Source organism: Ranitomeya imitator, chromosome 2, assembly GCF_032444005.1.
Source record: "Ranitomeya imitator isolate aRanImi1 chromosome 2, aRanImi1.pri, whole genome shotgun sequence".
In the NCBI taxonomy this organism is placed as follows: domain Eukaryota; kingdom Metazoa; phylum Chordata; class Amphibia; order Anura; family Dendrobatidae; genus Ranitomeya; species Ranitomeya imitator.
This window is the reverse complement of record NC_091283.1, coordinates 416,253,006-416,268,574: the sequence shown is the minus strand read 5'-3', so window position 1 is coordinate 416,268,574 and position 15,569 is coordinate 416,253,006. Positions and strand designations below refer to the sequence as shown.

Genomic DNA, 15,569 nt, shown 5'->3' with positions numbered 1-15,569 from the left:
TGTACCCGGGCATCTCTGCCCCTTCGCCCTGGGAATTCCTTAAGCACAGCTGCACGGAACTTCATTCTGTGGGGCTCAGAATTGCCAGCTCTGTTCCTAGGTCTGGGGGCTGAAATGCATTTTTTTTTTCCAAGGGGGCAGCTGTTATGATTCACAGCACTCAAAGTACTCTTTTCAATAGTCAATAGGCTTCCTAAGCTCAAAGAAGCCTTATCTCCTGCTGAGGGAGCTGTCTGCTTAACGGCGTTACCCACTGGACATGTCTTTCCAGATGTAAGTTCATATGGCCTTGCTATATCTCATAAGTCTTTCCATGTGTCAGGAAGACGAAGCATGATCGGAATTCATCAAGTGGTACCATTAAAGATCTCGGTTCACACCAACTGTAAATTTATAGGGTCTATTGATCCCAGGGAATGGATTTGTTGGACAGATCAAGCAAACTTCTGCTAAGATCTGCACAGATTAAAGATAGAATGAGCATCTGCTATAGCATTTATCATCCTCCATTTTATATATATATAGGGCGAACATGGTCCACATTGTCTTGCAACTTGTTTCTGAATATAGGCCTAAGATCTAGAGGAATGGTCTACTTTTGACATTTAGTTTTTTTCCTTCCCAAATGGTAGACTGCTCCATGTGGGTGTTTGGTTAGGCTTCACCCATAGCTCACGTTGGGTATCATCCATAAATTTATTTCATTTTTATAACACCTTTAATTCCACAGCACTTTACAGACATCACCATTATCATCACTGGCCCCATAGGGTAGGGGTGGGGAACCTCTGGCCCCAGGGCCATTTACGGCCCTCGACAATGTTTTATCAGGCCCCTGAGCAGATTCTCAGGGACCGCATTCTTGGGCAGGGAGGTGTATTTTAATTACAACCAGCTCATTAATTTCTTCTTGCTCTGTTAGCACACACATGCAGTGCTCACTACTGAACACTGAAGGGCATGCAATGAAAGATTACGTCCTGAAACCACTGCCAGAGTCAGGATGTATCTTGTGGGCGGAGTTTGTACGGCCCTCGAAGGATGGTATAAATATCCAAATGGCCCTTGGCAGAAAAAAGATTCCCCACCCCTGCCATAGGGAATCTGATTGTGAGTAACTGGAGGAAACCCATGCAAACACTGGGAGAAGATACACATTCTTGCAGATGTCGTCCTTGGTGGGATTTGAACCCGGACCCCAGCACTGCAAGGCTGCATTGTTAACCACTGAGCCAGCATGTAGGATGCTTTTTTTCTTTGGGTCTTTGTGGTGGGGAGTCCCAACTCTTTACAAGATCGTCTTATGAGACTTGAACCTGTCTAGAGCTTACCCTTCAAATCTACAAAAAGGGAAAGACAGGTTAAGCCTAAAGTCTCCCCTCCTCCCACATCCCCACCTTCACTCCCCCCACATACATAAACTAAAAGGCAGCACAAATTGCTTATTTTGACCATATGGAAAGATTGTTGTCTATTTTTGTGAAACAAATGATTTTTACCATCCGATTCTGGACCAACAAATTATGTTACCAGATTTCATCAACAGCCGAAAAAAATAACATGGCTGACGTGATCTGAGATTTTTTTTTATATAACGTTAATGAACAGCAGTCTGTCTGACTGACCTATGTGTACGGTGGACTTAAAGGAAAATGAGTCGCCCACCAGAGCCTAGGGGTACTCGTTACCATTTCCGGTTGTTGTTAAAGGGGAGGTCACAGTGAAGGCGACCCGGTCTGTGGCCCTGGGCACCCAAGTAAAAGGGTAACAGTCTTTAAAGGGGATGTGAAAATAATAAAAGTTTGTGATGCCACCACTGATTCTCGGTCAGAGGTGACTGACGCTGCTTAAAGGGGTCCACTGAGGGCAACAGTTCTGCAGCAAAGATGGTGCCGCTTCCCACCGGCAGGGCTCACGGTGTATTTGGCTAGAGTGGTGTGGTGCCAGAATAAACGAAGGACACGGGGTTGCAATGTCTTTACCTGGTTTACTGTTGGCAGTCAGTTTCAGTCCAGGGTACTGGCAACAGGTGACGGTGGAGTCCAGGCAGCCTGGAAACGGATTGAACCCCTGTGGTCAGGTCAGATTCGGAGCCTTCTACTATGCACTGAATATTAGTCCCTTGCTGCCCGCGGCTTTCTGGCAAGGTACTCTTTCTCTCCTGTCCTGGGACAGTACCTGCACGGTAGGCAACTCGAGCCATTTCCTTGGGGTCTCTATTCACAGTGACTCCGGGCTCTGGTTGCTGCTGTACCTCAGGTGTAATGTGGGCAAGTCCCTTTCAGTTTCCTGCCCTCCGGTTCTGCCGTGGGACTTGTAGTTCCACAAAGCCTTGCGCTCCTGATGCCCAGTTTCTGTGCTCTAGCTTAGAGGGAACCCACTCGCAGCTCTCCTCTAGCTCCTGACTTCTCCTGTGCTCCTTCTCTGTTCCTTGTCTGCACCAGACTAACTCCTCCTCCAGACCAGAATGTATATAGGCAAGTTCCCCTAAAACCAGGTGCAGAACTCCCCCTTCTCGCCTGGAGTCAGAATGTGTTGGATGTACAGCTTACCTGCCAAAGGGATTCTCCTTGTTTCCAGGCATGGCATCCCCCTCCCAGAGAGGAAGGCAATACCACGGTGTTACCTGAACTCCTGGGGTGCCACAAAAATACTTCAAAATCTACCAGGGATGAAGCACAAGGGAGTTAAGAAACCATAAACCTTAAATGGTGAAAAATGTGTTCTAGAATTTGGCTTTTTGCAAAAATATATGTATGCTCAGCTCACCTCTTATACTGCTCCGGATAAAAAAAAAAGCATCCTGGTTGGAGTTTGATAAGCGCAAGGATCATTCCCAGGAAAACAAAGGGTAGGTAGTCCAGCACTCAAATTCCAGAATAGTATCTTAAAAAATGTAACTTTATTCAGTGCATAATAGGGTAAAAACGGGACATCCTGGCAAACCCCAAAAAACAAAACTAACATTGGTCTATGATTTTAGAACCGGTGCGTTTGAACATTTCTTGGTCATGGCATTGAACTGTTCAGACATACCAGTTCAAAATACAAAGGCCAATGCTAGGATTTTGTTTTGCCAGGATGTCCTGTTTTTAATCGTGTGAATGTTTTTACCCTGGTTTGGATTGAATAAAATAATATTTTTTACTATACCATTGCTGTAGTTTGAGTGTCATATTACCTACCCATTCTTTACCTGGGAATGATCTTTGATTTGGTTTTTAACTAGAGCCTGCTTCTTTCTTTGCTATATTTGACATAAACTTGCCTAGACATCTCCATACCGACAAAACCAACGCATGCAGGATCATCTAGAATGTGCCTCCAAGTCATATGAGAGTTGTCCAATGATATGTTTTTGGTTTTGCATTGTTTAGCTGGAGACTGTCATGTGGTTAATACATTGGATAGTATTTTTATGACTTGTCTACACAAAAAGGTCTCCCAACTCTTTTGGCCACTTCCTTTTTGCAAAGGACTAATCCTTCCTGTCTACAAGCAAAAAAGCAGTCATAAATGTGTTTTCCCCTCACTCAGGCAAGGTTGTGTGCTATGCTGGTCAAAAACGCTGTCTCCAGTTATGGAAAGGGTAGCGCAATCCATTTCTCTTTCTCGAAGGGTGTACGGTATGGAGGAAACCAAAAATAAATATTTATTCCGAATTGTAGTTCTCAGGGAATTCTGGTTCTGCTTTTGGAGACCATCAGCTGAAATAGGCTAAATAAACAATGTTCCCTGGGGATGTGAAGCAATATCCAAATTAGCTCCTCAGGATGCTAATCTATTTTCGGTAGCTATTCGGTAATTAATGTCATACCTTTTAATGAAATTTGCACAATAACTAAAGATGTTGGTCAAACCAGGGTCTTCTCCAAAAGATGCCAATCTTTGCTTTGCTCTGTTCTTATGATGGTCAAAAAAACAAAAACACCCATTACATTAATGAAAGGCAAGAACCTTAAAACTCCTTTCTACACTTGGGTCGATCACCGATTTTATATGGTAGCTACAAGAATTGGAGTGACGTAGAACCCAGTCCATTAGTCAGGTCATAAATCTGCAGCTTATAGCCCTGAAAACTGCCTCTTACCTGAGAGTATTCTCGACTTTTTTGATTAGCCAGCACACATGTGTAATCAGGTTTGCGGGATGCAGTGACAGACAGGAGGCAGAGCAAGGGTTAACAATTTTACTTTAACAGGGTGATACTCCACGCAAGGAGGCAAACAGTTAAACAGGGAAATAAACATTTAAAAGACAGAATGAATGGTTGAATGGGAAAATGATATGCAGGGTTCAAAAACAGTAGATTCAGTAACTGCAGTTCCTTTATACACTTATCGTGTCAGAAGTTTCACCGACTGTAGATGCTGCTTGAAAGTCCGTATCGCCGACAACAGGTGGTACGGCGCTTGTCCAAGAAGGTCCTGCTGGTAACGGTGGTCTGTCTTCTAGCAGCAGTGGTCGGTGTCCGGTACCTTCCACTGAGCCCCTAGTCCATAAGTGGCTGCGGCCAATGCAGGCAAGGACGCAATACTGTCAGGGTTCTGATTGTATGGTGTGGCAAAGTACGGCAATGTGGGCAGCAACAAACAGTCCTGCACACTGCCCTGGCTCTTAAGCTTACGAGAGGCACTCAGCTGAACAGGACTTCCGGCTCATTCCCTGTCACTGCGGCAGGCTCTGGCAGCATCCTGGCAAATGGCCAGCCCCGTTTTGTCTCGGTCCGGCTGCGCACCTCATGGAGCACGCTGCGCATGCACCTTGCCCCTCTCACGGCTGGCAGGAAAGGTCAAGCATGGCCTGTGCTATATTGATGCTCAAGGGCTGGACCACTCACGTCCCCCTGTTGCGCGCTGTCTCTTCCCGCCAAGTCTCTCTCTAAACCACCGGGTCTGTCTGCTGCAGTCCATCGCAGCATCGTCGCATTGCCCTGCTGCTCTTTCCCTGACGGCAGGGGCCTTTCTGCCGTTTCACGCGCTTTCTCCCTCAGCTTCCGGCCGGATTCCCACTCTAAACACGCCCCCTCTTCCTAGGTCATAGGGCCTGTCCGATCCCCTATTCCTTTCCCCATGAAACAGGGGATGCAACCTCAACAGTTCCGCAGTTCTGGACCCGGCTCAATACAGGGACTTGCAGTCTTGTTTTCCTCCTTACACATGTGCAACACGACGCAGTAAAGAGATCATACAAGGCTGGCTAGTCAAAAAAACAGATGTCGACAGATAGGTAGTTCTCAGTGTTTCGGTCCATGGGTCACAGATTAGTGACATAGCAGATGAATCAGATCCTGCAAGTCTATTTCACCAACACTAGTAGTTACCTTCAATAGGTGATGCCCGAGACAGTTTTCTTCCTTCTGGAAACGAACATCTGCATTTTGGGATTTGGACCCAATATGGCTTTTTTTTTAGTACTCTTTCTTTTCTGTATCTATTCCCAACATCTTTTTGCTTGCTTTTGCTTAACCTGCCTTGTGGCCCACTTTGTATCCACTCATCCTCCATCTGAAGACTGGCTTCCTTACTTGCGGGCGAGGTTGTCTACCGTGATGCATTAATGCAAACTGATGTAATATGACATTTGCAGTAATGAACATTCTGCGATACTGACACACAACTCTGATTCCTACCCCCAAGATACATGTCCTATTCTTTGTTAGAACAGGTTAGAAAGATGTTACTGGGGGAGGAGAACAGATGTTCACCTATAATATTCTTCACTAACTCCATATGAAAGTACTGGGAGGCGGGTGGATGAGTCTAAGGGTCAGTGGAAGGTTACACGTGGGAACGGGCATCTGTGGTAGAGGAATTTACTGACTGCTGTTTACTTAAATGAAAGCTAGTAAAAGTCTTTTAACAAGAGGCAATTAAAAGAGACAGCTGCAAGAATGTCGAGAGCTTGGAAGTCTTCTTTCCCAGTCCTCCTCCATAGACTGAAATCTTTCCACTGCAGGTCAAGGAAATTTGACTGTTTCATTGCAGCAAGGTACAGGCTGCTGTGGACCAGAGAAATTTTTGCTCAGAACATTCTGGCTCATTCTTAAAAGCAGTTGTCCAATTTTGGATATTTATTGGAGTTGGCAGGATGTGTCTTAAATGTCTGATATATGCGATCCCACCACTATGATCCACATGTATCTCGAGAACAGGCCCCATCTCACACCTTCGGGAACAGAGAGTTGGCTGCGCACGAGCAGCTTTCCCAGTTAAGTTGTATTAATTCTGAAATTGTAGAGGAGAGGATCCTCATTTCAACAATGCACTGTATTATGATTGTTGGCCGAGATGATGGCATCATAGACTGGAAGAAAGGATCCATTTTGGTATTGGTCTCGCCATAGAAAACTATTACCACGGTCACATACTTTGTGTCATGTAGACCACCATCATATGACTTCTCCCAGCACTGCTAGAGATTGACAGGTCTCTTCCTTAGTGAGAGATGTGTCAATCATCACTAGCTAGCAGTGTTGGAAAAGCCTTCTGGGGACGGCGGTGGACTAGTCTGGTCTTCTGCTATGGTCCCTGCCAGATCTTCAAACTATATTTTCTCAAACGTCGGAGTGTTCAAAGAAAAATATATCTGACGTCAATCGTGTAATCAAGCTCTGAATCTTGCTGCCCAAAACGTAACTCCACTGACAGATCCCCTTTAAGGACACCAGTCGTCCGCTTCAAAAGTTCCCTAGATTAAAACCCAATAGAAAAAAATATATGTATTGGCTGTATTTTTAGGCTTGAAAAAGGCCAGGTTTGGGCGAAATGTTGCCTTGCTCTCTGTGTTGTGATTTTTTTTAATTTTTTTTTTTATTAAGGATCAAATTATTTTTAAGGGTTATCCTCTAATGCGTCAGCGTTCTGGATATTCTTTTGTTCTGGGATTAGTGGGAGACCCTACCAAACAAGCACAGAATCCTATCACTGGTGCATGGGATTTGGACATTGGACTAAAACTGAGCTGCTATACCACGCACAACCTGCTGACAGGTGTGGCACTGTTTTGGGGATGAAAGCAGTCATTGTTTTATAATCCTTTGCAATGCCTTTAAATGAGAAGCTGGATATTGTGTATTTGTGTGTTTCAGAGACTTTAAAGTTTAAAGATCTCAGGACTTTGGGCTAAAAGCAGTCCGTCTCTTCAAATTGGCCCTTCAATCCAATTTTTCTAGCTCGCTCTTGGACTGATGTTATGAAAAAGGAAATTACTGTATCAGTATGTTTATGGCACATGGGTAGAAACTGGAGAATCCTACGGAAACCCATACAGGTTACAAGAGACCATCCGAGCTCTGAGGACATGGACCTCCATATAGTCAACTCCATTTCCTATTTGGTGACCACTGAGCTACCTTAATCTCAAAACCATTGTTAGACTTTTTCATTTTGGGGTTCTATTGGCTCCTGCTTTCTGTAGTGTGGCTCAGATTTGCGGTATAAATCATGTCTGACAAGAGATAAAGTTGGCTTATTGTGTTGGTAATAAAGCCCAGAACATGTTCTTGCTGTTTGCTGCAATTACTTGGTGAGTGAGGCTCACTGTGTATAATAATAATAAGTGATCGAGAGAGTATTAAAGAATAGTGTCCCAGTAGGTGGCTGGATATGTAAAATTTTTGCTGATTGAGCCCATCTTGAGCTAAATCGTATACCTGAATTATCAGGTTAACCCCTAATGGAAACCACTCTTGAGCAGTCTTTCAGATGAAGAAATGCTTGGAGGGCTTTTCCATCTTTATAGATCTGCAGTTGAACATTTCAGGGGTTTGCTCCATACATACATGGAGCTTTGGACAAATTGTAGGAAAAAAAATATTTTTATAGTCTTGGATTTTGAGACCAGTGGAGACCACGTCCAAGCTTGGCCTGCTCATTGGAGACAAAGACCTACCTAGACTAGAGGAACTGAATTCACCTTCATCCCTGTTCTGGAAGGGAAGTGACCACTACTCTGGAGAATTTTTTTTCCAGAGTTGTCAATTTTATTCCTGAGTAGAGTAGGTGGAGAGGAATCATCCTCCATCATTTATTGCATCAGTTGTTGTGTAAGGCAGGGCCATATATCACTGGTTTCCTGCATGAGATAACCCTTCGAGCAGACAGTTCAAGTCTCGAGGGCACAGCAGGATAAGACAGGAAGAATGGCCGCCACACGCTATGAGATTATGATATGCTATCTTGTTTGGGCAAAGGTCTAAACAAGAAATGTGCCGACTATCATGGCGTAGTTGGTAACCAGAAGTAATTATTCACTGTAAACATTTTTACATAATTTTTTTTGCAGAAAATGTACTACTCCCAACCATGGGCCGTGCTTGGTATTGCCATTCAGCCCAATCTACTTCAATGCTAAATATTTAAGCAATATCCGACGGATTAGAGAAGTGCCATCACAGAAAAGTACTAACGAGCTGTTGATGTAAAAATTGTACAACGAAAATGTTTGTAGTGGTCAATGCCAGGCAGTAGCTGGCCAAGCCTTTTCCATTTTATGTTAAAATCATTTTCACCATGATGGGCACTAGTTTCCCATGGATTCAACCACATAAAATGATCTCACCTATGTCTTAAGTAATGGGTTGTTTAACTGATTATGGCTAATTTTTGGTGTCTTGACAACTTTCTCTGTACTAGTCTTACCGGTGAATGCGATGACATCTAAATATCATAGTCAAAAAGATCTGATATCTACAAATGTTGGATTTGTGTTTGCTTAAATTATCGTATCTCCCCTTTCCTTTTATTATTATTATTTTATTTTTTTTCATTTAAAAGCAAATTATGTATAGCTTTTCCCTCTGCCTATAAATCTTTGTGTCTCAGGAGATCAGCCATGTCCCCTCATCTCCTCCTTCTCAGTATGCTGTATTTAGCTATGAGACCACTGGCTGCAGCAGGAGCCTCCCCCCTTTTACCCTATGTGCAAGATGAAGCCGTTCAATTGCTAAATTCACCTCCACAGCCAGTGCGCAACCTGAAATGGAGCAGTTGCGCTTGTTGTCTGCAGGATTTATACTAGACTGTTAGTTCCAGGACTATCCTTCTTGATTATCAAAAGCAACAAGTGTTCCTGCGAAATGCTCAATTCCCAATAACTGTCCAGTACAAACAGGCTTCTGATCACCTGGTGAATAAGAAAAATTCAATGTTAGTTAGGTGAAATGATCTTTTGGATTGCCCAAATAATCATCACTCTCTGCAGCACATTAACTGAACGTGCTGCCGAGAGACAGAAAGATCTATTACTGATCATCCGGTGTATATCTAAACGTTGTCTGCCTGCCCAAACGGGGCTAGTAAATGACAGTCGGCAGGTAAATATGAAGCCAGTTGGCAGTCTAAAACATGGCACATCGACTGCTGTAAATGCACCTTTAAAGCAGAAAAACAACAAAAAAACAATCTAGACCTGATCAAGAGGAGATCGTCTTTGTTTAAGGGACAGTAAATGTTTAGACAGATAGTTATGAAATCACTTTGAATTAGTCGGTGACTAATCATTTCTCCCCGTGACAGTGATCAGATGACACATCTCTGTATGTGTGTGTGTGTGAATGTTTATTTTTTTTCAACTTTTAAAATAAATACAAATTCTGTAATATTCTGTTTTTCAGGTTATCCTCGTTTTTCCACTTTTTTACCCATGAGCCACTTGGACCACGGAAACAGCAATGTTCTGTATGGACAACATCGCTTCTATGAGTCCCAAAAAGGTAATGGTTATACTAAGCGTAGAAACGAAGCCCCTAGTGGTCATGCAAGTTATGCGGGTTACCTTTTTATTTATTTTTATTTTTTTATTCTAATGACCCTATAGGCCTGATTCCTCCAGTTTCCTTTTATAGGACTCCAACTCCTTTTATGTTTTACCCATCCCCAACTAGTTATCCCTCTGTTACTGTAACCAATCATGTTTATGGTACATTGCCTTGTGTGAATGTTCATTATTCCTCCTCCTCTCTATAATTCATTTATGGCCGCTCAGTCATCCTTTAAGAGGTGTGAAATGAATAATACAAAAGCTTAAGTTGTGGTTTAGATCCATCAGTATGTATGATGTCATTGTGTATGAGCTCAGGGCTAATTTGGAATGAAAACATGTTTATGGTATAAAAGTTCCTTTGTGCGCCTTTTTATAGGGGGGGTTTTGATTATTAATCTTTTTTTTCACAGAGAACAGCTCCGCACTAGTATGTGGTATTGCAGACTTGCCCTATTTATTGTATGAGGCTGTGCTGCAATACCAGCCATGGCCACCAAACAAGAGTGGTGCTATAGCTAGAAAAAAAACGGATTTTTTTCTTCACCTAAAAGTAGACTGCCACAAACAAGGGATGATTAGAATGTGACACTTAACATAATATTGAACCAGTCACTTGGATATTTAGATTACTTACTATAAAGATACCCCCACGCCCCATATATACATGTCCCAAGTGGGAAAATTGGGGAAAAGTGAAGAAAACCCAAGCGAATCCCAGGAGAACATCTGTATAATGGGTCAAAAAGTTGAACTTGTGGTCTCCTCACCAACCAATAGTGGCATCATCAGGCTCGGCCCTAGGTCTAGTGCCATCCTATAGTTGATTGATAAACTTAAATAATGACTCGGTTCCACTGTCTGGTTCACCGGGTACCACCATAAAAAAAATAATAAAAAATGTAATATTACATTTTATGTGTGTGTGTATATATGCATATTTTTTTTTAATTAATTTTCAATATATATATATATATACAGTGGGGCAAAAAAGTATTTAGTCAGTCAGCAATAGTGCAAGTTCCACCACTTAAAAAGATGAGAGGCGTCTGTAATTTACATCATAGGTAGACCTCAACTATGGGAGACAAACTGAGAAAAAAAAATCCAGAAAATCACATTGTCTGTTTTTTTAACATTTTATTTGCATATTATGGTGGAAAATAAGTATTTGGTCAGAAACAAAATTTCATCTCAATACTTTGTAATATATCCTTTGTTGGCAATGACAGAGGTCAAACGTTTTCTGTAAGTCTTCACAAGGTTGCCACACACTGTTGTTGGTATGTTGGACCATTCCTCCATGCAGATCTCCTCTAGAGCAGTGATGTTTTTGGCTTTTCGCTTGGCAACACGGACTTTCAACTCCCTCCAAAGGTTTTCTATAGGGTTGAGATCTGGAGACTGGCTAGGCCACTCCGGGACCTTGAAATGCTTCTTACGAAGCCACTCCTTCGTTGCCCTGGCGGTGTGCTTTGTATCATTGTCATGTTGAAAGACCCAGCCACGTTTCATCTTCAATGCCCTTGCTGATGGAAGGAGGTTTGCACTCAAAATCTCACGATACATGGCCCCATTCATTCTTTCATGTACCCGGATCAGTCGTCCTGGCCCCTTTGCAGAGAAACAGCCCCAAAGCATGATGTTTCCACCACCATGCTTTACAGTAGGTATGGTGTTTGATGGATGTAACTCAGTATTCTTTTTCCTCCAAACACGACAAGTTGTGTTTCTACCAAACAGTTCCAGTTTGGTTTCATCAGACCATAGGACATTCTCCCAAAACTCCTCTGGATCATCCAAATGCTCTCTAGCAAACTTCAGATGGGCCCGGACATGTACTGGCTTAAGCAGTGGGACACGTCTGGCACTGCAGGATCTGAGTCCATGGTGGTGTAGTGTGTTACTTATGGTAGGCCTTGTTACATTGGTCCCAGCTCTCTGCAGTTCATTCACTAGGTCCCCCCGGGTGGTTCTGGGATTTTTGCTCACCGTTCTTGTGATCATTCTGACCCCACGGGGTGGGATTTTGCGTGGAGCCCCAGATCGAGGGAGATTATCAGTGGTCTTGTATGTCTTCCATTTTCTAATTATTGCTCCCACTGTTGATTTCTTCACTCCAAGCTGGTTGGCTATTGCAGATTCAGTCTTCCCAGCCTGGTGCAGGGCTACAATTTTGTTTCTGGTGTCCTTTGACAGCTCTTTGGTCTTCACCATAGTGGAGTTTGGAGTCAGACTGTTTGAGGGTGTGCACAGGTGTCTTTTTATACTGATAACAAGTTTAAACAGGTGCCATTACTACAGGTAATGAGTGGAGGAAAGAGGAGACTCTTAAAGAAGAAGTTACAGGTCTCTGAGAGCCAGAAATCTTGATTGTTTGTTTCTGACCAAATACTTATTTTCCACCATAATATGCAAATAAAATGTTAAAAAAACAGACAATGTGATTTTCTGGATTTTTTTTTTCTCAGTTTGTCTCCCATAGTTGAGGTCTACCTATGATGTAAATTACAGACACCTCTCATCTTTTTAAGTGGTGGAACTTGCACTATTGTTGACTGACTAAATACTTTTTTGCCCCACTGTATATATATATATATATATATATATATATATATATATATACAGTATATACTGTGTGTATATGTGTGTGTATGTATATATATATATATATATATATATATATATATATATATATATATATATATAGATCTATATATATTACATATCAAATTGTAAAAAGTAAAAAAAAAAAAAAAAGTACAATAAATTATGAATAAGATTATAATATTCATAGAATATGTCAAAAAATAAGGGCAAAGTTAAAAAAAAACAACAACAAAACCCCTCCAATCCCGTGTGTACTCTGGAAGCTTGCGCCGTCCACCTGCCCGCTGGCATGTCGTGCAGAAGTTTTGCTACCTCATTTGGCAACAGACAGGCATGCATGCAGAAATTCAGCATTCCCACAAGCCTTCACGCTCTTGATTTTTTTTTTTCCCCCTTTGCAAAGTTATAACTAAGCTGAAATAACAGGACTGGACTTGAATTTTTTATGACCTGCGTTTACTTAACCTTCTCAACGTTCTGTATTACTTGCCGCATGAAATTCCTCCGGTAATCCCCCACTAATCTGTCCTTCGTTGCATTTCTGAGGCTAAAGAGCCAGCAGGAATAGCAAGTGGCGGTCTGGTGACAATATTAAGATTAGGAGGCAAAATAAAGAAATAAAGATGGGGGGAATGGCAGACGGGGTTATGTTTTATCTTCCGGGATAGTCTCTAGCCATCGGGATCAAAAATGAGGCTAGCCAACATCTGCTGGAAAAAAAAAAACCTGCGTTTGTTGCTGGCCGGTAAGTCACCTCAATCTGCTCAGACAGCTTTGGCTGTAATAATTAGAGGTGGGCAAATCGGTAAAAAATTGTTTAGCCGAAGGTTTAATTCCAAATTGCTTAACCATGATTCTCTAGTATTAGGATGAAATACAGATCTTTATAGACCCCTGTAGTTTTCTTTTTAGCTTTGGGATAGGAAATTTGCGCAATATTTGCAGCTTTGATAATACAAAATATAATCATGATAATTAGTACAAGAATATTCTAATGAAAATTTCAATAACATTTCTTATCACCATGTAAAAAAAAAAAAAATCAAAATTGGATTTTTACCCTAGCTTTTAAGTCTAATACTGGACTCACAATTCCTTTATAATACTAGTATTTGTCTAGCATTGGGCTTAGTGGCTAATGTGAAAATTGTGAAATTTCAAATTTTTTATTACTTTTTATTTTACATGATATGAAAAAAAAACCTGATTTAAACAATAAATCAATTTTCCTTTTTAAAGTTTCTCCTTGTGGAGAGAATCAACTTGGCATAGACAGATTAATAGGCCGTGCAATCCGTGCAATGTTCCCCTGAGAATTTAAGTATCCTATTCAGAGAGGAAGAGGATGGGCACTCTAGTGTCACCTATTGGAAGTAGCTATCCTAAATGTTAATATTGGCCCTTTTAATATTATTATTATCCTCATCAGGTTAATTATTTTGTCATTTGACGTTTTGCTTTTGACAAAATGCAATGAAAAAAATAGGGGATTCAGTTTAAAGGGATTGCCTTGGATTTAAATGGACTTTGCTTCTTTCTTTCACGAAAAAAAATAGTACCACTTCTTTGAACAAGTTATGCATGGTTTTGCAACTCCGCTCTATTTATTCAGTCAAGCTGAATTGCAATACCAGAAACGGCCATGGATGGGAGAGGTGCTGTTTCAGGAAGAAAGCAGCTATTTTTTTCCCAATCCCGAATAGCCGTTTATCTAATGCGTATCTTGTATGTACTGCCGTGAGTACCAGACAGGATGGGTTCTAATCATGTCCAGTTCTTTTGCTACCATTGTTGCCAATGTGGTATTGCCATGACCAAGATGGCCAAATTTTGCGCAAGTGTTGACATACACCCAGGCTAATTTCTACCCAGGTTTCCCCAGAAATCCATTACAGTTGGCAACTATGATTGTTATTGCATCCTTTCTAGGGGATAACGCAAATAAAAATCTGATTAATACTACAGATTGAATTAGAAAATGGCAGCATATGACGGGCTTCAGTGTTTCCCATGTCAATGGACAGTTTGGTTGCTATGAATGCTTTGCCGTTCAACCACAGTGAATTGAGTAGTGTTGTTCTGTGTGACCGGAGGAACGTTGGTGGAGACTAAAACCTGACCCTATGACATCTACATATAGGAATGGTGGCTGTGTGTGGCCCATAAGTCTATGAGCATTACGAAGATGGCTATGCCAGCATAGCCTCATCACTTCACAATCTAATGGGATCGCCAACTGGTCATCAGATTTACCTGTTTTCTTAAAATGTTTAGGTCCCAAAAAGCAATCTATCCACTCTCTATATAAATAGTGACTAGCAAGAAAGAGGATGCATGAAAGGCCTCAAGCTGGGCCTAGGAGATGTAGGACTTGAAGGGCACCACAAGCTTCCTAGCACTTAATAAACTAGTTTAGAAGAACAGCCTGGGTGGGTGTTTGGTGGTTGAGGCCTCTTGTTGCTATGTGTCACAACCTTAGCAACCAGTCATGATTTTTCATGTTTTTATATTTTCCCAATAAAGTTTGTTTATTTTACCTTTTGGAGCTGGAACATCGTGGGTTTTTTTTCCGTAAATATATATATACTAGATGGTGGCCCGATTCTAATGGATCAGGTATTCTAGAATATGCATGTCCACATAGTATATTGCACAGCCCACGTAGTATATTGCCCAGTCACGTAGTATATTGCCCAGTCACGTAGTATATTGCCCAGCCACGTAGTATATTGCCCAGCCACGTAGTATATTGCCCGGCTACATAGTATATTGCCCAGTCACGTAGTATATTGCCCAATCACGTAGTATATTGCCCAGTCACGTAGTATATTGCCCAGTCACGTAGTATATTGCCCAGCTACGTAGTATATTGCCCAGCCACGTAGTATATTGCCCAGCCACGTAGTATATTGCCCAGCCACGTAGTATATTGCCCAGCCACGTAGTATATTGCCCAGCCACGTAGTATATTGCCCAGCCACATAGTATATTGCCCAGCTACGTAGTATATTGCCCAGTCACGTAGTATATTTCCCAGCCACGTAGTATATTGCCCGTCACGTAGTATATTGCCCAAACATGTAGTATATTGCCCAGTCACATAGTATATTGCCCAGCCACATAGTATATTGCCCAGTCACGTAGTATATTGCCCAGTCACGTAGTATATTGCCCAGCGACGTAGTATATTGCACAGC

At 41.9% G+C, this 15,569-nt stretch overlaps 1 protein-coding gene across 6 annotated transcripts in view; it reads left to right on the top strand.

The window, feature by feature from the left end:
• Positions 1–15,569, top strand: part of BAHCC1 (BAH domain and coiled-coil containing 1) — a 131,357-nt gene that overhangs the window by 71,296 nt on the left and 44,492 nt on the right. For all 6 annotated transcript variants that reach the window (XM_069750759.1, XM_069750758.1, XM_069750762.1 and 3 more), the window contains one exon: positions 9,617–9,715. In XM_069750759.1, the coding sequence (XP_069606860.1) occupies positions 9,617–9,715 (99 nt within the window). The remainder of the gene's footprint in view (positions 1–9,616; positions 9,716–15,569) is intronic.